Source organism: Anopheles nili, chromosome 3 (genome assembly GCF_943737925.1).
Source record: "Anopheles nili chromosome 3, idAnoNiliSN_F5_01, whole genome shotgun sequence".
NCBI classification, from domain to species: domain Eukaryota; kingdom Metazoa; phylum Arthropoda; class Insecta; order Diptera; family Culicidae; genus Anopheles; species Anopheles nili.
The window spans coordinates 54,986,239-55,010,694 of record NC_071292.1 but is presented as its reverse complement, the minus strand read 5'-3'; the positions used below and the strand labels follow the sequence as shown (position 1 = coordinate 55,010,694).

General features: G+C 44.1%; 3 protein-coding genes across 3 annotated transcripts; 2 read left to right on the top strand and 1 right to left on the bottom strand.

Moving 5' to 3' along the window:
* The first annotated feature begins 51 nt into the window (after positions 1–51).
* LOC128724638 (uncharacterized) lies at positions 52–11,916 on the top strand. Its single transcript, XM_053818361.1, has 9 exons — positions 52–153; positions 231–3,031; positions 3,101–3,311; positions 3,376–3,443; positions 3,522–4,182; positions 4,246–4,723; positions 4,787–5,106; positions 5,182–5,411; positions 11,847–11,916. Exons 1-9 carry the CDS (start codon positions 52–54, stop codon positions 11,914–11,916), a joined length of 4,941 nt encoding a protein of 1,646 aa, XP_053674336.1.
* Positions 11,917–11,955: 39 nt separating this feature from the next.
* LOC128724637 (uncharacterized) lies at positions 11,956–21,523 on the top strand. Its single transcript, XM_053818360.1, has 10 exons — positions 11,956–12,132; positions 12,210–12,334; positions 12,406–12,503; positions 12,567–12,697; positions 12,974–13,102; positions 13,188–13,575; positions 13,644–13,771; positions 20,740–20,818; positions 20,904–20,965; positions 21,038–21,523. Exons 1-10 carry the CDS (start codon positions 11,956–11,958, stop codon positions 21,521–21,523), a joined length of 1,803 nt encoding a protein of 600 aa, XP_053674335.1.
* Positions 21,524–23,526: 2,003 nt separating this feature from the next.
* LOC128723261 (phosphatidylinositol N-acetylglucosaminyltransferase subunit C) lies at positions 23,527–24,366 on the bottom strand. The gene has a single exon (XM_053816981.1). It carries the CDS (start codon positions 24,364–24,366, stop codon positions 23,527–23,529), a length of 840 nt encoding a protein of 279 aa, XP_053672956.1.
* Between the last annotated feature and the right edge of the window lie 90 nt (positions 24,367–24,456).

Here is a 24,456-nt window from a genome sequence, read left to right as displayed (position 1 = left end):
TTAACAATATATTTTCTGGCTTCGCGGTGAATCAAAAGTAATTGAATAGTAATGGAGGATAACGCGTTTCGTGCCAAATATCAATTGTGCAAATACAAAGTGAAGTTATGGGAAAAACAGTTCATGCAAAAGTATAACCGAGTTCCGTCCAAGGTACCATTCGAGGATTTCGGATGATCGTCTTTATATAAATATAATTTTTCCATCTGTTATGTATTTTTAAATGCTAGCTGGATATTCGTGAATCGCCCAATGATATCAAATATTCATATAGAATGTATTATCAGCTGAAGACAAATCTCTTGAAGAATACGTTGTTGGATGCATTAGACGATGACGACGACTTCGACAGTTCTTTAATTTCGCAAGAATCGAGTTTTTCTTTGGACGTACCTGAGGGTACAATTCGAAACAGCAATGAATTGTCTGATAAACACGTTTCGATGAGCAACCTACTAACGAAACCGATTGGCTCTACCAGTTCTGAAACCTTTTTCGAGGCAGAAGAGCAAACGGCACATAATTTGACCGCTTGGAAAGAGGAAAAGAGCCGAAAACCGCAACCACTAAAAGGCGAGTCTCAAAAAGAAAATACAATCAATCCATCAAAACCGGTAGTTATAAAAAAGACGACACTCATGTCGGCATCGAACATGATGATTCCTAAACGAAATCCACGTAAATCCATGTCCCGAAATTCGTTCGGAAGTTTGACACTAAACTCCTTGTCTTCTGGTAATGCTGGAAACGGTCAGAAAAATGTTATTCCCGATCTTGAAACCTTACTAATAGCCAAAACTAAGGAATTGGAACCAAGCACCTTAAAAGAAGAGGAAAAGCCCCGAACGGTACCTTCGTCGCAACCATTGACTGAGCCAATCAATCAGTTGGACGAACGATGGTTAAATCGGCAATCTACAGGCTTTTCGGAATTTGATCTTCCTAGCTCAAAACAAGCAACACACCCCGAACAAACTGTCACGGTGAATTATGGTCTTCGGAATGTGAATTTGGCTTCATTTGGCTCGTCTTCAAGCTTTGGTATGTCTTCGTTAACCGTTTCGGACAAGGAAAAGCCAACGACGACTCAAGCACCGGGCCCAATCGATGTCCTAAATACTGCTTACGATCGCCCGATGCATTCCGATTCTGACGGAGTAGTGGAAAATTCTGAAGACGAATCGACGAAAACATCTCCCAGCATGATGCACGTGGCTAAAAAGCGTAAATTATTTACCGCCAAGAGCCATAATTCCAATGAAGAGTTGGATAGTAAAAGTAAATTAGCCACCCAGCAAGAGTATCAGATACCGACCAAAAATAATAACGTAGTAGATCAGCATTCTCATGATACGGTTGAACGGGAATCGGAATCCAAAGATAAGCCGCTAAAGAAGCGAAATACGATGAAGACATTCAAGGACAAATCAAAGCAGAGGTTGAAGAAAATGGTAGATAAAACGAAAGCAGCTGTTATACCTCGGACCCGATCAATGCGAACAAATGCTCGTAAAGTTGCATCTCGCAAGGAACATTATCTAGAAGATGATTTGGAAAATGATCATGTTGGTGCGTTTTCCAGTGATGATGAAGATAAAGATCCCAATTATGAAATAAATAATACGAAAAACGATGATTTTTTGCTTGAGGAAGAAGAACACGATCTAGAGGTATCTTCCGAGAAAGTTTCTCGACCGAAGTTGGTTCGTCGTGCACGAAATGTTGTACCAACCAAGCAAAGGCAAAAGCGTCGTGCAGTCAAGAAGCCGTCAGTTATTTCACCTAAACTTAGCCCTGGGTCCTCAACCGCTTCTTCGAAGTTAAGCAAAACGAAAAAGATCACTCGGCGCAAGATAACGACCGAAGATGATGAAATCAATGACACCAATGAGCCGGAAAAATATGTACCCGAATTTGGAATCGATCGTATCAAAAGCATTCCAAGAATTGATATTGACGAACTTGTTAAGGATACTCATATCGCAGACCGATTCATCACGGGAACTGATACCACTCATGGGGCAACACTTAGTAACAAGATCGCGACAACAACATCAATTAATGCAAAAGAAGCAGCGTTACGTAAAAAAATGGCAGCGGGAAAGCTTAATGAAAACTTTGTGCGAATTGATCTACGTAAGAAGGTGTTCGTCAAGGGCAAGAAAACGATCAATTATAGTCGCTATAAGAAATCACAATGGAAAGCGAAAAAGGTGGCGGCACTGAGCGGTCCTAACATGGATATGCGTGGGTGTGATGGAGGAGTACTGACGTGCTTTAATTGCGGTGGTACTGGTCACATGGCGCGACAATGTAAAAAACCGACCGAAGATAAGCTCTTGCCATACGAAGTGGATGAAATGGAAGACTCAAGTTTCCCCACATTGCAAGAAGCGGAAGCGATGGCGAAATCAAGGACGATGTTAGTGCATTCGAATCGCATTGAAAGTCTACCTCCGGTAGCTAATCCCTCTTGGAAAATTTCAAATGACGAAGAGCAGGATACAAAACACGACGATGACATGCTAATGGATTCCGCTGAGGTAGTGTTACAGGGTGAAGATAATAAGGAAAACGACCAACACCCCGTAGATGCCGGTGTTTCACAATCTGCCTACATTGGGCATAAGATACCGGAAGATTTCCTTAAACAATCCGGTATTTTAGAGACATGCGTTGTGGGTGGTTCCAAGGATAAGATAAAGCCTGTTTACGAACAACAAATGGACGGTAAATTACCTCCAACTCCACCAGAAGTGTTAGAAGTTTTGCGAATGTTCGGCCACAAGAACTTCCGTCACGGGCAGGAAAAGGCCGTAATGCGTGTGCTATGTGGCATGTCTACGCTAGTTACGTTGAGCACAGGTGCAGGTAAATCGCTCTGCTACCAGCTGCCGGCCTACTTGTATCGTCGAAACCGCGCATGCATTACGCTTGTGATATCTCCACTGGTTTCCTTGATGGAGGACCAGGTACACGGTATGCCGGACTTTTTGAACGCCCAATGCTTGCACACGAATCAAACTCCAAAGTAAGCAACCATTTTCCTCTGTGGAAGCAATATATTACATGTATGAAACCGTATCTAATTTACGTACAGAGTTCGAGAAAACACAATGGAAGCTATAGCAGGGGGTAAGGTTGACATTTTACTCATCTCACCGGAAGCAGTTGTATCGGGAGAAAAATCGACAGGTTTCGGCTCGTTATTGCGTCAGCTACCGCCCATAGCATTCGCATGTATCGACGAAGCACATTGTGTGTCCCAGTGGAGTCACAATTTTCGCCCAAGCTATCTTATGATCTGCAAGGTAGGTTGCATTTTTGTAAGCAAGGAACATTATAGTTATGGATTTTGTTTTCTATTTTTGATAGGTTTTAAAGGAAAAACTTGGTGTTAAGACTATACTTGGGCTAACTGCAACGGCCACGGTTCAAACTCGGTAAGTGAAAATCGGATAGAACAAACGAACGAAGGTTCTACTGGATATTTAACGTGTTTGGTTTCGTTTGTTTCACAGGCAAAGTATCGTCTCTCATCTGGCGATACCAGATGGATTGAACGGAATAATTAGTGATATTCCGTTGCCTGACAACCTGTTGCTGACAGTATCGCGTGATGCCAACCGGGATGCGGCTCTCGTCGAACTGCTGCTATCAGAGAGATTTAATTCACTCCAGTCCATCATCGTGTATTGCACAAGGCGCGACGATTGCGAGCGGGTGGCCACATTCATTCGAACCTGTTTTCAGGATGCTGCACGTGCCGCGGCTGAAGCAAACGCGAATAAACGAAAACGCTTGAATTACGTCGCGGAACCATATCATGCGGGAATGCCTGCGTCTCGTCGTCGCACGATTCAGAATGCGTTTATGAGTGGCGATCTTCGCATCGTGGTGGCTACTATTGCGTTTGGTATGGGCATCAACAAAGCGGACATTCGTGCCATCATCCATTACAACATGCCGAAGAACTTTGAAAGCTACGTGCAGGAGGTTGGTCGTGCTGGACGCGACGGTATGTTATCACATTGCCACCTGTTCCTCGACAACCAGGGGAAGGATCGGAACGAATTACGTCGGTTTATCTATGCGAATTCTATCGATCGACACGTTATTAGAAAGCTGCTGCAAAAAATCTTCGTTCCTTGTGCCTGTGCAAAAATGTTGAAAAATAAGTACGTCAATATTCAGCCGGGTAGAATTATATTTAACTAAATTTTAAAATTTCTTTTTCACAGTCAGCTGGCCAATAAGCTTCGGCAGGAAATCGAAGCAGTAAACGGTGTAAATTGGGACACAGATTTCGATGACCTTCCAACAATGAGCGACGAGAAGTCCTCCGTTAAATCCCGAAAGCGTGTTTGCCCCGGACATGAAATATGCTTTCCCATTGAATCCACAATTCAACAGTTAGATATTCCGGAGGAAAATATAGCTACATTTTTGTGTTACTTGGAACTAGATGGACAAAGATATATTCAGGCTTTGAGTCCGGCTTATACTATGTGCAAAGTAATGTCGTACGGTGGTGTTCGTCCCTTACGACAAGCTGCAAAGGAATGTCCTCCTTTGGCGATGGCGTTTGCGCTCGACCTGAAGCGGGGCATTTCGCACGCTACTTCGACTGTTATTGAGTTTCCAGTGATAGACGTAGCAGCAGCCATTGGTTGGAATAGCGGCGTCGTTAAACATCAGTTAAAAAATTTGGAGTGGACTAGCGGTAACGAATACATTCGTCTATGTTTTTTTATTGGATTATACATTTTAATACCTTTCTTTTTAGTGAATAACGTCTCAAAACGATCACCATTAACGGTTACCTTCTTCGAGCTTGGGTTTAGAGTGCGTGCTCCTGGCGATTTGTCGGATGATGAACTTGATTGTGCTCTTGACGGGCTCTATGAACGTGTAACCTGTCAAGAACGCACCCAACTGGCTCAGCTGCAGTACATAGCTGAGGCTTTGAATTCGGTCAGTTTCAACACTATAAGTCCGGTAAGAAGTGCCGATTGTCCCACTGGACCCTCGGATAAATTAAAATCTATTGTGAGGGAATACTTCTTGACCGATATCAGCAAGGAAAACAAAGAAATCATCCCGGAGGTAAATATCTCAGATCTGATCGTTTATAAAACAGACTACTTATATAATTTTCTCGTTTTTGTTCTTTTTCCGCAGCCTGACGACACAACGGACGAGCAGTTATTAGCAGACATTCGCACGACAATATGTCGTTATCCGGAAAACAATTTCACCGGGCGGGCCATCGCACGGATATTTCATGGCGTCCAAAGCCCTAACTATCCGGCTCTGATTTGGTCGAGATCCAATTTTTGGCGATCGTACACTAAAACGGATTTCAACCGAATCGTGCGTTTAGCAAATGCCGAAATTGTGCGGAAGAGGTTGTGAGCGGAGTAGTTGAATAGGAATACTAGCCTTATTGATAACTAACAATTAATGGCGCAATGGGTAGGTGTTTCGCGATAGATTCGTATAAAAGTGGTCAAAATGCGGTTGTTACTCTGCACCGTGGACTGCAATTTGCAAAATGGGACTTCGCGTGAGTTAGGGCAAGGTAACATTGAGTGACGTTTTGAACTACTTACTATAGACCAAATGTTGCTGTCAATCCTCACAGCATCATGTACACGGGAAAACGATTGTTTCCTACAAATTTGCATTATTCATCCACGACAGCAAGGTGAGGTTTTGCATTTTATTAGTTTCTAAAATGAAAGTGATTACAGTTCAGTAGCAAAAGGCGCTCACTCAGACTCTGAGCTGCAAGATTCATTCCCTGCGACTAAGTGTCCTGCTGTCAGCGCGCGCACGACTACGCGTTGTTGCGAGAGGGTGTTGTTCGTTATCAATTGTCAACAACCATCGACACAGTTTCCCTGGAGTACTTGAACAGCGCGGATCGGTCGGCGGCCCATCAAGACACGGGTATTTGCAAGAAGCTGGGCTGCTGACTGAATAGAGTAGCGTATTTGAGGAACGAACCAGTGCTATGCTATAACGAGGGTGTCAATTGGAATGTGTTCTTACATCGCGACCGTGCAGTGCATATATCCGCGAAGAAAAACTACATACAGTGTCGTTCTCTGACCGCTTAGTTCATCGTGGGGGTGACGCATGGTTCTCTAGTTGTTGCTCGTACTCGGAATCAGTGATCAGTCGGAAAAAGGTGCGTAATCGATTGGGGTTTATATGGAAAACCCAAATCCGGATATCGGGCTTTCCCGTCATATTGGATCGGGCTCGCGGTAACGGTAGTGGTTAGTGTGTCGCGAAGAAGTTTCTCGATTGGCAGTAGAAAAGCATTTGTGGTTTCTGTAAGAGCCCTGGGGGGTTGTCCTTCGCATCGTCTAAGCAGGCCAAGGAGACACCAACTTTGCTCGACCTAGCTGCTGATATCGGTGACGGAAAACGTTGTGAAGATATTTCGATGCTGTTTCCACGTGAAGAATTCCGTAGAAATCGATGCCACACAGCCAAAACCTGACCACGGTACTAGCAATCGTGGTGTGCGCTCAGCGAACATCTAATACCAGGCGCTCGGATAACCGTGTCCCTGAGTAGAAGAAATATATATTCACCGCTTGTTCCACTTATCATTACTTCTTCGCATATCTTATTTTCCATCGCGAATTGTTAGTCTCTCCTCGTGTAGTTACGCGTGCAACGTTCGTGGGGTGACGATGAATCCCCCCCGTGGAAGGCATAGAGTGCGTTTTGCTTTGTCGCGCTCACTCACAGTTGTTCGTGGGGGTGATGTTGTCACCCGTACGTTTCTGTTGCTACAAACAATTTTGCACTCGGTACCACGCGGAAACATGACTGGTAGCAAACAAAGGGTCTCGCAGCTTTGGTTTAAGCAACGTAAGAATGTGTACAGAAAAAAATTACGCACGAACGCAGTCGGTCCAGAACACCGTAGCATCGCCACAAAAGCCAGCGAAACATGCAAGCCAAACGAGTGTAAGGAAGAAGCTCTAAGGAGAGAATTTGCTTACGTCAGCTGAAGTTAGTGATGATGATGATGATGATGATGGTGAAGATGATGATATTGCTGATGACGATGACGATGAAAAGTTACTCAAGCCTTCTTGTGAAGGAATGCGACGCCAAGTCGTCGGGAGCGGCACAAGAGTTTGCCTGGAGCACCATCCGTTTGAAAAAAGCGCGGATAAATAGTAAACTAATGACCCATAAAGATGCAAGTATTGCTGCTTACATGTTGTGAGTCAGGTGCATAAACGGGTACATTGATCCGCTGGACAGAATGCAAGGGAAGGACAACTTCCTTGTCGGCATGAATAGCTGTTATTGAGCGCCAGCATCATTTGCCAGAGAATTTTCTTAGCTTTTCCTTTCTGTGCGAGGTTTACAAAAGAAAGAGCATGCAGTTCTCTTTGTGCTGACTATTTGAGCTTCGAAAGGATAATTTGTTAACCAGTCAGGAGTGGGAAAATGCTTGGTTTGTTTGTGGAGAAGGTAGAAAACAACATAAGTGCTAGCTGGCTGCCAGTTCTTTTGAGTAATTCAATTGGATTTGACCAATGCAAACATTTAAAAGACCATCTGATGAGTGGCGCCAAGGAAACTACATTTGTTCAATCACAGGGAAAATTTAATGCTGCATGACAAAGGATTCCCTTCGATGAAACTTACCGCGGTGGTAAAAAAACACCGATGCATGTTCGTATTATCGCTAAAGATGAAACACTTGGGTCTTCTCATAAACGCTGGACGGTGGATGTGCTAGATTTGAAGATGTGGTGATTTCTTTGTGTATTTCTGAAAACACGATTGATTAGGAGAGATTAGCTATAGCCGAACAATCATTCGTTTCCGTTTGTCGCTACGAGTGCCTGATCTTATTAGTTGATTTATCAACGATAAGATTTGAACGATCATTGTGAGCCAAATTTTGCTTGTACCAAAACGGCGCAGTGCACAGCAAGGAATTACTCACGAGACACCAAATTCGTGGAATATGAGATAATATTTGAACGCTTCCTTTGCTGCTATCGCTCGGGATCGCTGCATGGGATCTCCCTTATCATCAGTTTACAAAGGTGGTTTATGATTCTATAGATTCATGACTGTGCGTACCTGAAGTAGCAACAGAGCGAGTAATAACGCTAATCTTTGCCTATTCGGACCCATTCCGGCTTTGCTGCTCGGCACCTCTCTAAGTGCTTGATCGATCAGGTTGGCCTTGTCTGTAATCAAATGCGTAAATTCATTGTGGATGGGGTGTGTTGTCTGCATCCTAATTTCTTACCCAAAGCATCCTTGCGATCAGTTCCAAGGCTCTTGCTCATCACCACTGAGCAACCACCCTCACAGGGGGTTGCTGGTTTGTCTAGAGTCCACAGCGTTTTGTTGAGAGACGCTGGTGGTGGATTATTTATGGATTATTTACATGTGGTACAGATAGATGCAAAGCGGGTGAAATGATAAGCGAAAACTTACGGGCACCGCAGCAGCGCACAATTTGTTGACAGTGCGTGCTCTACTTTCCGGTCCCCGGCAAAAGTGCAGGTGCCGAGTACGGTGCTTGTGGTGTAAAAAAAATCAATAGCTCTCTCGCTCGCACGCTCGCGTCTTGTAACCATGGTAACGGTAGGCAGCAACGCGGCCCAATGTGCGTTCATTGGCCGTTGCGATACGCTGCCGATAAAAAGACATGCTCTTTTCTTGATTAAAAGTACGTGCACGAGGGCATTGTGCTACAACTGTAAGCTAGAGCGATACTAATGGCTGTGAATATTGCAAGTGATCTGCATTTGTGAGTATTTTGTGAAATTTTTACCAATTTATTGTATAGGTTTCGTGTTTTATCAAAAAAAATCTCCTGTTGAATTGTTCATTTACAATTTTGTACAAAATATATGCTTTAGAACGTCGCCTATGCTGTTCAGTTAGGTTTTGGAACATCTCCCTTCCGTAGTTGATGGGGAGGGAAGGCAATTCGGAACGTTAAACTTGAGTAACCCCCCGCAGAAAATACGCAAACCGTTTCCGTTGTGTCACACAACACAGATGCAGTGAAAAGGCGGCCAGAGAATCTGCAGTAACCTGCTGGTCGTCTCTAGAAGTTATATACGTTTCTTGCCAGCAAAGATGCAACGAAAGATGTCGAGCGGTTACAAAGATTGGATGCTTGTTTCTCTTGGTGTGCTCCAAATGGCGAAACTCTTTGTCTAAAATTGCTGGTGCACGTTCAATGCTCCAAAACGCGATCTCAGCGGCTTCGGTAGCACTCCGTTCTTTGAACCACGTTTTTGAAGCATTAGCAATCCGTGACTTCTTACTGGCAGCATCCTAATGCTCTTACTCCTTCTGCCACCACTTCGGTGAAGCATTGTTGGTTTATCCTGTCCATTGACCACCATGTGCCTGGCAGCGCTGTTCTGGAACAGGTTTTTCAGGAATGGGGGATTTCTTTCATATCGTCGTTGTGGCTTCTTGATATGTTCGTTATGCCTTTAAACCATCCATCGGATGAAGGATTGGCAGCAAACGGTGGGAGCCAGCACTTTAATAGGATAAAATTTGCCTCCTTTATGTATTCCTCTTGTGCCAGTTGTGTACGTCTTTTGTTGAAATTTTATTCGAGCTTCTTTGTTATAAATTATTATTAAAAAAAAGATAAATGTACGAGTCGGTGACGTACAGTTTGCAAAAATAAACTCCCACTACTTTCACAGGATGAAAGGTTGTCTGGAATTAGCTTTACCATTCCGTTGAGTTGTGTTTCGATCATTTTCCGTAAACGTGTGGTTACCAACTGATTAGGAGATTGCCATCATTAAGGTTGTTGAGCAAATGCATTACTTCCTAAGCTGCGACACGTGTTTCGGTTTGTGTGGAGAACGAAACGAGTCCGATAAAAATGGATCATATCACAAAAGCCGGCCGCGGTGACGTGTTAAATCGAAAGCGGCAACTTACTTGCATTATCTATTCCATCCGATGTGTGTTGCTGCTCAAAGGGAATAATAGGTGATACGCGAATGTTGTACATTGTTGTTCAGATTGTCCGCTGGATAATCATTGGCCCGTTATCAATGTAAGACATCGATCAGGAACCATTCGTCATGGGAATAATTGAGAATAAGGTGCGAAATTGGTCACGTACGTAGATTATGGGGTAATAGAGCACAACAGTAACGTGGAACTGGCTGAAAAAAGCTGAGTGCGATAAAAAATAGATTTCACTAGATTGTTGTTTGGGAAGGATGAAAAAAAAAATCGTAAATATTGATACGGACAGGAATGCTATATCCCTTTTTGGCCATCCCCTTATCGCAAGCATTCATGTGCTGTCTGGAGATGCACACCACCAAGTCGTCGGTGATTATTCATTTAGAAATTATTGGGCAATTGTACGACACAACAGACTATCCCGGTTAACGCATAGCAGCGGGGTGGTCGATTGCGCAAGGCGTTCCCTTTGCGCTTCTTTGCGCACACGATTCCGGCACGGATATGGAGGTGGCAATCGGTTCGAGCTATCTAGCGAAATGATCATTACAATTGATTAGACTAATCATTAATAAAAAATGATGTCTGCCATGTGTCGTAATTTTTAAACGCATATATCTTTACCGTAAAGTAGACAGGTTTGGGTGATCTAAAGTATTGTAAGCATTATTCACTCGCTGTCTAATATTGGCTTGCGTAGTGGCGGAAAAGAATGACACGAAAGAAGATAGTTTGCCGCCTTTGTTAGCCTGTTAGTTTAAAGATCGTTCTTAATCCTATGAGAGACGGTTAGGCTGCCATGTTTTTATGCTTCACTCACTTTTACGCTCTTCGGAAATATTCCGTTGGCGTGTGGTACTAAAGTTAAATAAATCGTTCAAGCCACCCGGCTTGCAAGAGCGTAATGTTAACGTGAGAAAACATGTGATCGCGGGTATAGTGGGCCGTCTGGACTTTACTAGTATTTTAGTGCATCCTCGGCAGCAAAATCTGGGCTCACGATCCAAGAGGCCGTAAGTTGTCTCTTTCTTCGCATGTAAATATTTCCTTTTGTTTTCCACTTCTTATCCCTCCTCTCCTCGCTGCCATGAGCTACTTTCCTGTATTTTGTGGAGAAGATGGGGGCTTAGTGGGATGTATGGGTTGTTTTACGTGTGACAGATGTTGCGATATACCGTCTTCATTAACAATTCGCCAAGTTGGACAACTTGGCTCGAAACCTTGAGCTCCTTTTTGTCATCGCACGCTGGTTGCATGTTGGATATACCGTTGAAGCCATCGGAGTTTTGTATAGTTTCTTGAGAAGCGGTTTTGCGTGAATCTAGTTTCAACCATCATTAACATAATGTGTATGAAAACATACAACTGTCTTAAAATTTGATCTTATTTGAAGAGTTGCGATTGAATGACGAGGATATTTTGTATTAAAACTCAAGCCAATATGCAATAAATTGTAGAAAACTATTTTTACGATAAAACGGAAGTTGCCAGACGCTAGAACGTTTGATGAATTTTTAATTGATTAACTTCATCATGCTGAGGGTGCTTTTGGAATTTACGAAAAGAACCCTTCTCCATACAAGCACGTGGACAGAAAACTTTGCCAGTAAACTTTGTCGTTGCCAGAGTCGTGCAGACGCGAACGGTCGTTGCTAAAAATGGGACAGTTTGTGTCAGAACCTTCGAAATAATAAACAGTCATGCAAATTGGGAGCGCCTCTTTAGCTGCGAGCTTACAGCTTACTTTTACGTGCGAACCTTAGGTAGAAAACGTCGTCGAGTGTCGATGTCAATTGAATACAAATAATGTTAACCGTTTCGATTTCCTGCTTTACTGTCCACAGGAACGGCCGCCTGATCTTCTTCAATCCTTTGTTGGCGCCGATCGTAACGCTTAGCGGCGCCAAATCCTAACGACGATTCACTTACAGGACGACAAAAGGACGAGTCAGGATGGCCAAATTCGGCGGCAAAAAATGCCGTCTGCTGACGGTGATGATGTTGACGGTGTTTTTCTTTTTTGTCGAAATCGTTGTCGGTTACCTGACAAACTCGATGGCCCTGGTGGCCGACAGTTTTCACATGCTGGGTGACATAGCGGCGCTTGTGATATCTTTCCTGTCGATTAAGGTAAGCATATGGCAGGACTCGGTCGTACCCATCGATGTCTAACGGAAGCTGGTTTCCACCACTTTCTCACATTTCAGATGTCTCCGAAGAAGTGGTCCAAAAACACTTTCGGATGGGCACGAGCGGAAGTGCTTGGTGCACTAGTCAATGCAGTATTTTTGGTGGCGCTATGCTTCAGTATTACCATCGAGGCATGCAAAAGGTAACAGGGTAGAATCCTGCATGACGTGAGTACGGGTTGTGATATTTTTTTTTGTTTAATCCCACCCACAGGTTCATTGAGGTGGAGCATATTCATAACCCAGAATTGCTGATCACTGTAGGAGTGATCGGACTGTTGGTGAACTTGCTCGGGCTTTGCCTCTTGCACAGTGAGTAGCGCGTAACAAGCATGAAACAGTGTGCTGCAGTTAATACATTCCTATTCTTTCCAGAGCACGGAAGCGGAGGACATATGGGACATTCGCATGGTGGTGGCCTCTCCCAGGCAAAGCAAATAGGCCATTCGCATGGCAATCTGGGCAACACAGAAGATAATGAAAACAAATCCTTCATGTACCAACAGGTAACGGATGGCCGTTTCTTGTAATCGTTTCTTCCATGGTACAATCATGGCTCTTTTAGGAACCTTCGCTTGCTTCGAAATTCTGGGAGTATCAATTGGGAAAGCTAATCATGTTTCATAAATTGTTAGAACGATAAATTGCTGTTCCTTGAATTTCTTCCACCAAATCCATTTTCATTTTTCCACCAACTTCATCAACACGCTTTGATTAAGAATCCATCGTGATATTATATTTTACCATTCTGTTGTCTATTGTCTGCTGTATTTCATTCGCAGAATGCCCCGACAGTTAAAAAAGCTTCCCACGGACACTCACATGACTCCTCGCAGATGAATATGCGGGGTGCTTTTCTGCACGTGCTCAGTGATGCGCTGGGTAGTGTTGTTGTTATTATAAGTGCAATAGTAAGTATTCTTTTGATGTCCTCAATTGTGTCCATCCGTTAACTAAGAAATCAAACCGCTATATAACACTGTGTCTGTTTTACAGATTGTAAAATTCACCGACTGGAAGTACAAACTGTATATCGACCCAGCCTTGTCGGTTGGGCTTGTGGCGCTTATTCTAAACTCGGTTTGGCCATTGCTGCGTGAATCTGCCCTTATTTTGCTACAGACTGTTCCGACGCACATACAGGTGGACGCGATTCAGCGTCGCTTGCTGGAGAAAGTGGATGGTGTGCTGGCGGTACACGAGTTCCACGTGTGGCAGTTAGCCGGTGATCGCATTATCGCTTCAGCGCACATACGCTGCCGCAATCTGTCCGAGTACATGAAGATCGCGGAACGGGTGAAGGAGTTCTTCCATAATGAAGGCATCCATTCGACCACCATTCAGCCGGAGTTTGTGGAGATCGAGGCGCTTAATAGTTACTCAGGTAAGCTGTCTGGCACGAAGTGGAAAATATTGTTTGCTTAACATACGATTATTCCATTGCCATTGCAGGCTCTGACGGGTTTTCGAATAGTCTAAATGGCAGTGCAACGCAGGACTGTTGCGCCTTAGACTGCCCAACTACGGACGAGAGTAGTTGTATCAAAGCTACATGCTGCCAAAACAACAATAACATTAAGGTAGGTACCGAAACAGCGACAGTAATATCCACTCGGTGTTTCGTGATGGTTCGTTACTTTCCGCTAACGATTTTGAAAGCAAAAACGTTTTATTTTGTGTATCTTTTCTCACTATTTAATGATATTTATTTGTCTATTTCTGTTGTTTTGGGTAGGGGTCTCTTGGGAGCATATAAGCAAGGAAAAACTCACAAACAAGAAACTAATCAAAATTACAAACAAACAACTCGCACGTGTCTAGTCGATGTCGATGATCGATATCGGGACGATTTGTTTTAAAGTTTTTTCTTGTAATGCCATGATGGTGATATATACAAGTTGCCAGGAACAACAACTGTGACAAAAAGGAATAAAATAGCAACTCGAGAAGGAGAAACCAATTCATTAGAAAAATAATATGCTAAACGATCAAAATCATGAAGAAATCCTGTCACCAAAGAGAATCAGGAAACAGTCACGACACAGGGTCTTGCATCGGCCCTTGTGGAAAGCAGTTTGATGATTGACAAGGTATCAGAGCTTCAATATATGTTAATGTTTTTTCACCCAACCGAAATTTATGGGTGTATTGATGGAATGTTTCACTTGATTGGGCACGATTTTTTTACCCACGTTTACTGACGTGTTTTTTGAATGCATAGCATCACGAAAGGGAAATCAACAATGAAATTAAAAAACAACATCGTTAGGAGAAGAAACTATTCGAAAAGAAATATTATATAGCATAACATAAAAATATATATTTGATGATGTTTTTGAGGGTTGGTTGACTCTAGATAGTATATTATATTTATTTTATATTAAAACCTAATGTAATAACAATGAAGTTATTTAGCTAGGGCAATATAAGTTAACTTATCAGTAGATATATATTTTAAGCTTTGTTAGTAAGTATAAGTACAAAAAATGAAAAATTTTCTGCAACGGTTTAGTATATAGCTGTATTACTAACAGGCGTGAAATGGGTCTTTTTTATGATAAGCGTAATTAAAGGGCAACCAAAAACCACAAGTAGCTGCGTTGCGGTTTTGTGTTCTCCGCTCTTGAATGCGGAACCAACAATCCATACTGGCTCAGAGGGTCCATGTCTGCCTACCACTAGTGAGAAAAGACCATTCTTGGGAATTAGCTCACAATTTTGTCAGACTTTATGTGCACACCCCTTTGGTTGGGGTTTTTTATTTTCATTTTCCCGACCCACGCTCCGATAGTTTTTGTTGCGGGCTTGGGCACACGACCCCACTGGGGTCGCCCGTGTATGTGTGGGTGCTCATTGTCTGGCCGGGCCTGCCATCCGGAATATGCACTTTGTGCAGTCGCTAGTATTGCAGTTACAAGATGGTGATGGTGGTTCCGGTAATGGGGTAGGATAGCACCGTAAACCGGTACGGGGATGCTCCATATCCAGACAACCAGGACGCACTGCGTTGACTCTCGCCTTCCTGTCTGGTGAAATTTTACCTCACCAGTACGATACCCACCCCTTGCGTTTTCCTTGGTTCTGGCACAAATGCATTTGCCTCACACACCCACACGCACACATGTTCACGCAGGAGTTTTCCTGGGCATGTGAACACAGGAGGGCGGTGTGCGTTTGCGCAGAAAGGACCGTTGGTTGGGTGGGGTGGTAATTCCGGGTCTACCGGTGTTGGAAATGGGAACGGTTCGTCGAGTATACGGTTTTTTCACTGGGGAAGAAAAATGCTGTTCTTTTTACTCGAAACATGAGTTTAAAAATTAAACGAAATAATCAATATTTTGTGCATTTACTGGATTTATCAGACTACTCAACGACAAGGATCGTCCGGATTTATTTAGTCGAGATTTTCCAGCAAACGCACGACCCACCCAAATACTGGCTTTTTTATTCGCAAGGATTCATCCCAAAGGATAACGGCGGGCCTGTCAAAACATCGGCAGCGCCTTTATCGATTCGCTCGCATAGTAGCGAGGGTAAATAAACAATATTCGCCTACTTCTAGGGAGATTGCGGCCAGGAAGTAGTACACCGCGTGGTTGTATGCGTGCCGGATTTTGTCTGCACTCTTTGTTTACCGCCCGACTCGTCTTCATTTTCCATGGCACTCTCTTTTTCTCTATCTCTCTCTCTTGCATGTTTGTTCTCTGTCCTCCGCCCTGTCTGGTGGTGAGTTTATGCACTGCGCCGGCGGGTTGAAGGACTGGCCAGAATCAACATGGAAGCTTGCGGAGTTTTGTCACGAGCTTGCCGAAACCGGGCCCGGGGAGTTTTCCCTCAATGGGGTTGGGTCGCGTTGCGCGATGCGTCGGTGAAGGCGGGACAGAACACGGGAAAGCACTCGTGAGGCAGCTTGCTCTAGCACGCGCATTCCTACACCAACGGCCGGCGGGGTACGTGATTTTATCCTGTTTTGTCCCGGCAGCTTCTCGACGGCCGCCATCGACGGAGAGGGAGTTTTTTCTCGCAGGAAGCGCGCGGGACGACGGCACCCGTACCGTACTCCGGACGGCATTTTGCGGTGAAAAGGCTGGTGTGGTTGGTGCATGTGTATGCAGCTCGGGTTTTCCGGTGCACACACGAACACGGATCCGCGCCGGAAAGGAGCGACGGTAACAGCGCTCGCACCTACTACGGGCGTTGGAGCAGTCGAGTGAATAGTTGTTGGCAGTTCACTATCGAGCGCCGGCCTAGACGGCTGCAGCCACCACCCAAAAGCTTCTAGAACGCACTTTGGCCTGTCCAACCGCCGTCAGAACAACGCCGGGGTGAGCTGTATGTGAGTCCGGGCGCAGTCAAGGAAAATCCAAAACGGGACTCACCAAAACCCAGAAAAACAGTAGGCTGTGAAGATTTTTTGGCGAAAAGTAGCCATCGACAACCATCGGCGCTACGCCTTGGAATATCCGAGCCCGGGACTCAGCGTACTCCATTTTGTGCTAGTGCTTTGCGGCCAGGGTGGAGTAGGTTGGTGATATTTTCGTGCGGAAAAACCCGCCCGTCCGTTGATGGTGGGAACGGTTTCGGGGGGCCACGTTTTCTTCTGTGAACTGTGCGACGAGTGCTCCGTTGTTTTGCTTCCTATGGTGTTTGTGCAAACCCCGGTGCCAACGAAATGAGTGAAACCGTAATACTTTCCAAAGCGAGCGCCAGACCACGGCGGTCATCCCGGGAACCGACGGCGTCTCCGGTTGGCGGTGCGATATGCGATGTGGCGGACACCGGGAGGCTGGACAAAGCCAGCGGCAAGGGTAAACCCAGTTCACTCGTGACGGTGAAGGAACTCGTGCATCGGGACAACAGCCGACTGGTTCAGGACCTAATGGCGCTGTTGGCCATCCGCGAGGCGACCAAGGAGGCGACAGCTTCACCGCCTATCGATGGCGGTACAGCCGACGAGGAGCGACAGGAGCTGCCACTCAGAAACCGGCCGGGCGATACGACGACCGTGTACGGAGACGCGGCAGTCCAGAGCGATGGGACCAAGGGGGCACCGGGTGCAGTTGCATCACTGCTGCATCGCAAGGCAACGGCGGAGTTCGCGTCGCTCGCCGGGGAAATCATAGCAATTGCCGACGACACGGCCCCGGAGAGCAATGGTGCGAAGAATCCGGTGCACGAGGGAGGAAAAATCGGTGCAACCAACACGACGACGAAGCCCGATGGCACGATGATGCTGCACGCAGACGCAGCTGCAACGGAGCCCAATACAAACGAGATACCTACCGGCGGTGGTAGGCTCGTGCGGGCAAAGACGAAACGCACGGAACACGGTAAGAAAAGCAAGCTTCCGGATGGTACGGAGAAACCGCCCAAAATCAGCAAGAAGGAAGCAAGGAACCGAGATCCATCGGCCACGCTACAACCACCATACCCGATAGAGTGTTTTTCGTTTGGGCCGGTTCCGGTTGCGCCCCGAACGGGCGCTAGTGTGCGTGGCACCGACCGATCTGCTACGCCCGTGCCGACAATCGTGCCGCTCGTACACACGGATGACACGCTGGCGAGTGTTGGCCCCCAGCGACCGGCGACGCTAACGCTGGAGCAAAAGCTGGACAAGCTCCTGGAGAGTGTGGTGAAGATCAAGGCGGATATGCACCGGCGTATCGACCGGCTGGGGAGGCGTGTCGAACAGATCCATTTGGATGTGCAGCTGAACATCGACAATACCGACCGGGCGCTGTTGCGGAACGATCTGCTACTGATCGGCATCCCGTGCCGGGAGCGGGAGAACCTTCAGCAATGCTTCCGGGATGTCTGCCGGGTGCTCGAGTACGCCGAGGCCGACATCCCGCAGGTGGACATCCGGCGGCAACGCATTGCTAGCGGGAACCGTCGGACGGCGACAGGAGGACCACGGACTGGTGGTGGTGCTGGTGCTGCTGCTGCTGCGGCGGCGGCGGATCGTGCCGGGTCGGAACCCGTGCCACCGGCACCGATCGTGGTGGAATTTATGTTTAAAACGCTGCGCGATCAATTTTACCGTGCGTACCAAGCGAAACGAGTGCTGAAGCTGTCGGATATCGGGATTGCGAGTGATCGCCGCTTCTTTGTCAACGAGGTGCTGACAAAGTACAACCAGAAGCTGATGGCGGAGGCCGTGCGTCGCAAGCGCGTTGGTTTGCTGCACTCGGTGTACACGGTCGATGGGATTGTTTACGTGCAGCGCGTCGTTGGGGAGAAGGGCACCAAGGTGACCAGCTTTTCCAGCATGAACTGACTTTCTGGGAGCGGAAAATGAACGACACGCCATATCGCAAAAGGAACACACAAACACAGGGGTCGAAAATAATGAATAAAAAGCAAAACTATGCTGCCATTTTAGGGAGAGAGCCAACGGTCGCAGATAAAAGCGAACGAACGTAAAAGATGGAATATGATGGAACGGAAGTAGTTCGAGTGACGTTGTAAGAATCAATTTATTACTACTATTCTTCTACTTGATAAAAAAATATGTTGCAAGAGAGTATTATGATGACGTTCGAGTATATTGCGGATAAAACTATATAAAATTTATATATATACACAAACGAAGAAACCAAAAAAAAAAGAAATAATATAGAAGGAGAAGTTATTGGAAAAAAACAAGAGAAAACAGAGATCGAAACCATAGAAATATTAGAGAGTTATATTTTACTGTATTCCTACGAGGTAAGCACTAAAAAGAGACATTCATAGAGGGCATAGGACGAAGAAGACGGTTGCAGAAAATTGCAGAGACATAAATATTTGTTGGAAGAAGAGAAATTATTGAGTGTGAGAATTATTTTTGTTTACTTTAACAAATACAATAACGGTCGAATATATATATTATATATTATATAATAGCAGATGATACTTAAACCAAGCAAAACAGGAACTGATGAAGTTGTGAGACGTTTTAGCTGTGATGACGACCCAGACGTTTTTTAAGCTGCACGTGTCCAGTGTAGATTAGAAGGACTAACACCACGCGATTCCGGCTGGCCCTCCGCCGGTGGACGGTGTATCGGCAATCGATACCGCATCTAAGTTAACTTTGAAACCGCGGGATAGCTCAAAGAACACGACATAAAAACGATTTACGAATTATTGCAATTTAAAAGACTTTGATGAAACAACCCGAGAGTAATAGAGTTGCATTCTTGCGAAAGACTGCAACAGAAAGAAATATATATATATATACATGCACATATATATTATATACATATAAAAACATAGAAAAATATGATATAGAGAATGAAGAAATAATCACGAACGAGAGGTAGAAAATATGAGCTGAGAAATAGCCTATAATAGATAGTGTACTCCACAAAGATTCGTGAAATATCTTTCCTGCGGTAGAGGAATCCTCGTACGCCATAGCAATTTACGGAGTATACTATCATTACGCATACCTACTAATCGTTAATGTTCCCACAATTTTCTATTCGAATGATTTAAGTCTATTTTATCGCTTGGCCAAGCAAAACGAATGAATTACAAGCGAAGAGGTACATTAGCCTAATCAGAGCAATGTTTATGCGCAATATGCCGTAGGATGGATGAATGTTGAATTATTGTCACAGCGCTTCGATCTCTGGCAAAGTGTTTATTTTATGTACTGATGATAAGAAGAAAATAGGAGTTTATAATTCTGTTATTTTGTTAAACTATCATAATTATGTTTATCAACCGCGTGTGTGGCAGACAAAGGCAGGAGGCAAAAAAAAAGAAGATGAAACACACTATAAAGGCTGAATCAAAGAACACTAAAGAAAAATTACCATACAGATTAGAAGAGCTAAACTATCATTCTATCGTATATGAACATTTCCTAAAGAGAAAAAATCGACTGATAATTCACACCGCATAAAGATGACGGAGTTGGTTGCCCCTTTTGTGATGACAGAGATAGTTGCGATTTGAGGATCCTGTGGACACATGTGGGAAATTATTTAACGTTCGGCGAGTAAATTGAACGTATTATCGTAAATTTTGTAGCCCAGAAAAAAACCACAAACAGCAGAAAGCGTGGAACCATAAAGCATAATAATTAAAACATAACAGTAGAATCCTTCCAAAATCAAATATGTAAAGCAAATGGTGGAATGATACGGAGATAGAAAGGAAGACAGAAAGAGAGAAACAAAATACTATATTCATCATATTATATTAATTATTATATATTATATAAAATCCACTTACCTAATCTATCATCATTCATCCTCTCCATACGCTGAGAGATTCGTTTCTTTCGATCAATCAAATACCTAACATCTTAGAATGAACCGTATCTGTTATTTCCTAGCAAGCATTAGAGCAGGTCTAATCTTCCTCATAACAAACAAAAACACAAACACATTCTAGTGACCGAAATGAATGATTGTAATAAAAATTTATGGAAAATTTGTGAACCGACAAAACGGTGTGTTTTGTTTACGGAATGCTGCTATTTTTATACGATTTTTATGTAAATTATAATCAATTCGTTATATTAACTTCGGATATATTTTTTTGCAACATTTTACAGAACCAACCGTCTTCACCGACACCTTCACCATTTTTATGCCGACAGAGAAACTCCAGAAGTGGGAATGATGTAGAATCGGGTACGTTTTGATCGGTCCTGGCACTTCGTTCGGAGATTTTACGCAACAATAACCATATGTTGCATCTATGCTCTCGTCCTTACAGGTTCCCTCCTTGACCAGCACAATCAAACAGCATCGAACGATGATGCGTTGCCAAAAAATACCGTTTGACAGACAAATCCACTAAACTGCAACAATGCCCACGTACCCATCGAATGCACCAACTCTGAACGACAGACGGAAGTGTCCGCGATAGTAGCGGCGAGCAAAAGCAGCCATTTGCGACAGGCTGCAGATTGGACAGAACAGCAGCGGTTCGGTCCGAGCAACAAAGCTGAGACAGATTCGAAGAGAAACGTTCCCAACTTCTCCTCTCCGACCATTGGTGCTGACGAAAGGTTAATGTTTAGTCTCGAATCTAGTAGGCTTTACCGAAGTCGGTGCAATCGCGACTATGATTTGACTACTGATTGCAAAAATGATGATGATCGTGATCAGCAAATAGATGCTGGTAAGTTGAACTTTTCCCAGCAAAATCAACCGGTTGAAAAGGATGAACATACTGGTGCTGCGGCTGTTCCTACCTCCCAGCATTGCCGGCAGTACCCGCTATCAACGATGCCAGCATCGTGTAGTTTGCTGGAAAGCTACGTGACCGGGACTGGATCCCCGTTACGCAATTTGTACTGCCAGTGCAAGCACCATCACGATGCAACACAGTGAGAGCCAAAAAAAAAAGAAACAGACATGCAAAGAAGTCCACAATCAGTTGGATTTCAATTTCAAATTTTCAGGGTATCGTTATTGTGGCATTGTTTTAGTTTATCGTAGCATAAAAGCACACTAACAAAGTAGCGTTTAATGGAATGGACGAAAAGCGAGGTAGATGAAAATTCTTTACATATTGTTGAAAGTAGTTTGTCCCTTTTTATCACTATCCCTACGGACGGCCTCGTTCTACCGTGTTCGAGTGGGAGATTTGCCTTCGTTTCGTGCGGTTACATAGCAATTCCAAGTTGTCCAATATGCAGTTGTGTGACGAAGGGATAGACGACCGCGTTGAGTGAGAAAATGCCGTGGGGTTTCGGTGAAAGTGATGTAATATTTTTTTAAAAATAGTTGATTACATCCAACCATGAAGCTGGTAGCTGCCAGCCGCAGGTTTATTGCAATGGTGACATTGGACATCACGTTGTCCAGCCAGGCTGTTACTTTCACCCTTACAAGTGTTCTTATTTGCAGAGTATAAATGAGTGTAGTCGAAATAGGAAAAGTTTTAAACATGTTTCGAAGTACAGTCGTTTATTCACACCCCTCCGCCACTGTGCATCCAAAGCTGTCGTTGTGCTATTTGCATCCTATAACTCTATTTATCGTTTACATGATTATATACCAACTATCCGCTGGATAAAACAATTTGCATACAGGAAAGTATTGCGGACTAAAACATATTGGAGAAACAGTTGAGAGTACGCGGAAGCTTATGTTAGAGTAGCGTAGGTTAACTAACAAATAGTCACCATTGGCGCGAAATGCGCTACACGTGAATGAACTAGGGAATATAGCGCGTTAGAGAAATAATCATCTTTTATCTTTAAGGTGACACAAATAGTATTTTATTTTACTTTTTAAATCAAGTTGTGCAGACTTATCCTCCTAATCGGTAACAATCGACAAGGAAATGGTTGACTTCAGTAAGATGAAGATTCGAGGATAGGCTTTGTGGAGATACGAAATGATAGAGTAGCGTTTTTTTAAAATACATAAATAAAATATGTACTTTGCGGCCACTGGACGTATAATGTTTGTTTGCCTTTTCTTCTGGAAAAGCAACAAAGTAGCCGACACCGCCAGAGGAGAATGCTAGCTGGAGCGTTGATTCCCTTTCAAATCAATTTAGTAAATTTGTCAGTTGTGGAGCAATCGAGAAATGCATAAGCAGTGTTGTATGTTTACTTAATCGAACCGAACACACTTAGTCGCGTGTAAGCAGTAACGTTATGTCTTATGAATTTCTGCACTTACGTGGAGCAGTATTGCAAGTGTATTATCGTTTATTATCGTGTGTAAATGAGTGATAGCGACCATGTGTTTTTGAAGTATGCATGCGTGAGGTGTGCATGTTGAATGATGCGCATTGTTTGAAAGGATCATAAAAAAGAATCAAATATTGGCGGTAAAACTGAAACCATGAAGCAAACTGCTAGCAGAGGCGTATCTATTCCATCCCACTGTGCAATGAAATTATTGCCTGGCGGCAGTGGAGGTATTGGAAATCAAAATGCCGCAATGATAAGCCCGGCCAAGCTTGACGGACATCTCGGAAATGGGAACAGAAACGTTGAATTACGACATCAAGAGTCAAATCAAAAGCAGCAAATCTTGCGAACAGAAATAGGACAATTTTTTGGTAATAAGAAAGGATGCGAGCAGGAATTATGTATCTGCTTACTTTGTCATTGCAACTCATGGCCGATCATTGGATCGCCATTTTGATGAAATAGAATTTGCGGTTAATTGTCACATAGATTTGCATGAAGACGTACAACAAATATACATATATCCCAATAGAAAATGATGCTGCATCTGTGGAGGGGAACATATTGAATTACAATGGCATAATAAATATAAAAGAAATAAGCGCATGCTCGTGTTTTATTCAGTATGTATTTTGCTTTTCTTTGCATTTGGTTTGACTAGAGTGCGTGGTGGGAGCACGTTTCTTCTCAGGATGCAGATTCTTCTGCGACGATTGCTTCATCCCATGGCCCGTTGATGTTGTTTTTATATCGTTGTAGTCTAACAAAAAGCCATGGACAGAACAAATTGACAAATGCCAATGCACTTAGGTACGTGTACAGAATAATGTGCGATATGGAATAGAGGAAATAGCTGCACACGGCAATGGAAATGACGAGCAGTTCAATGCTGTACAGTTTACGTACGAGAAATGGGCCCAGTGCAAAGAACACTGCGGCAACTTCCAGCAGTACGAAAGCATGCAGCGACGAAGACAGCCGAGAGGCTAGGCATATGGAACCGAAAATAGCTGCGTTGAGCGATATCGCTTTGGAAACTAGAGCCGCCGAAATACCATAATCGAAGAAGACGAGATGCAGGATCAGCACGAAAAATGTCATCGAAAATATCGTATCGGTGCTAATGCTGTTCGTGAGTGTGTGCAACAGTGGGGAACAGATAAATCCGAACATCACTACCGCAACCGCTGTTTTGGAATCCTCGACGAATTTTGTCAGCTGTACATCCCTTCCCGCGTAGATAAAGTACCCAAGTATGGTGCCGACAGCAGATTGGAAGAATATGGCATTCGCACCGATTCGCTCCGTGTACAGATGCTGGAAAATGACCAGAAAAGCTGTGACGACAGAGATCTGTTGGCTCAGTCTAGTTGCACCAGTGAATGCTTCCATGAGGGTGTAGGTTTTCAGGTTCACATTTGTTTGCATGTCTTTCAGAAAGGAGGGATCGGTATAGTTGTCCTCGTAGTCGGCGTTTTCGTACAGATTCTTCCTCCATGGTTTACGGCTGGATGTAGGGGTTTCCATTTATTTTCTCGGTTTTTACCAAAATGCTGGCTATCTGGCAAGTTTCTCCTTTTAAGCTAGAACACAATCGCTGTTTATTTCAATCATAAT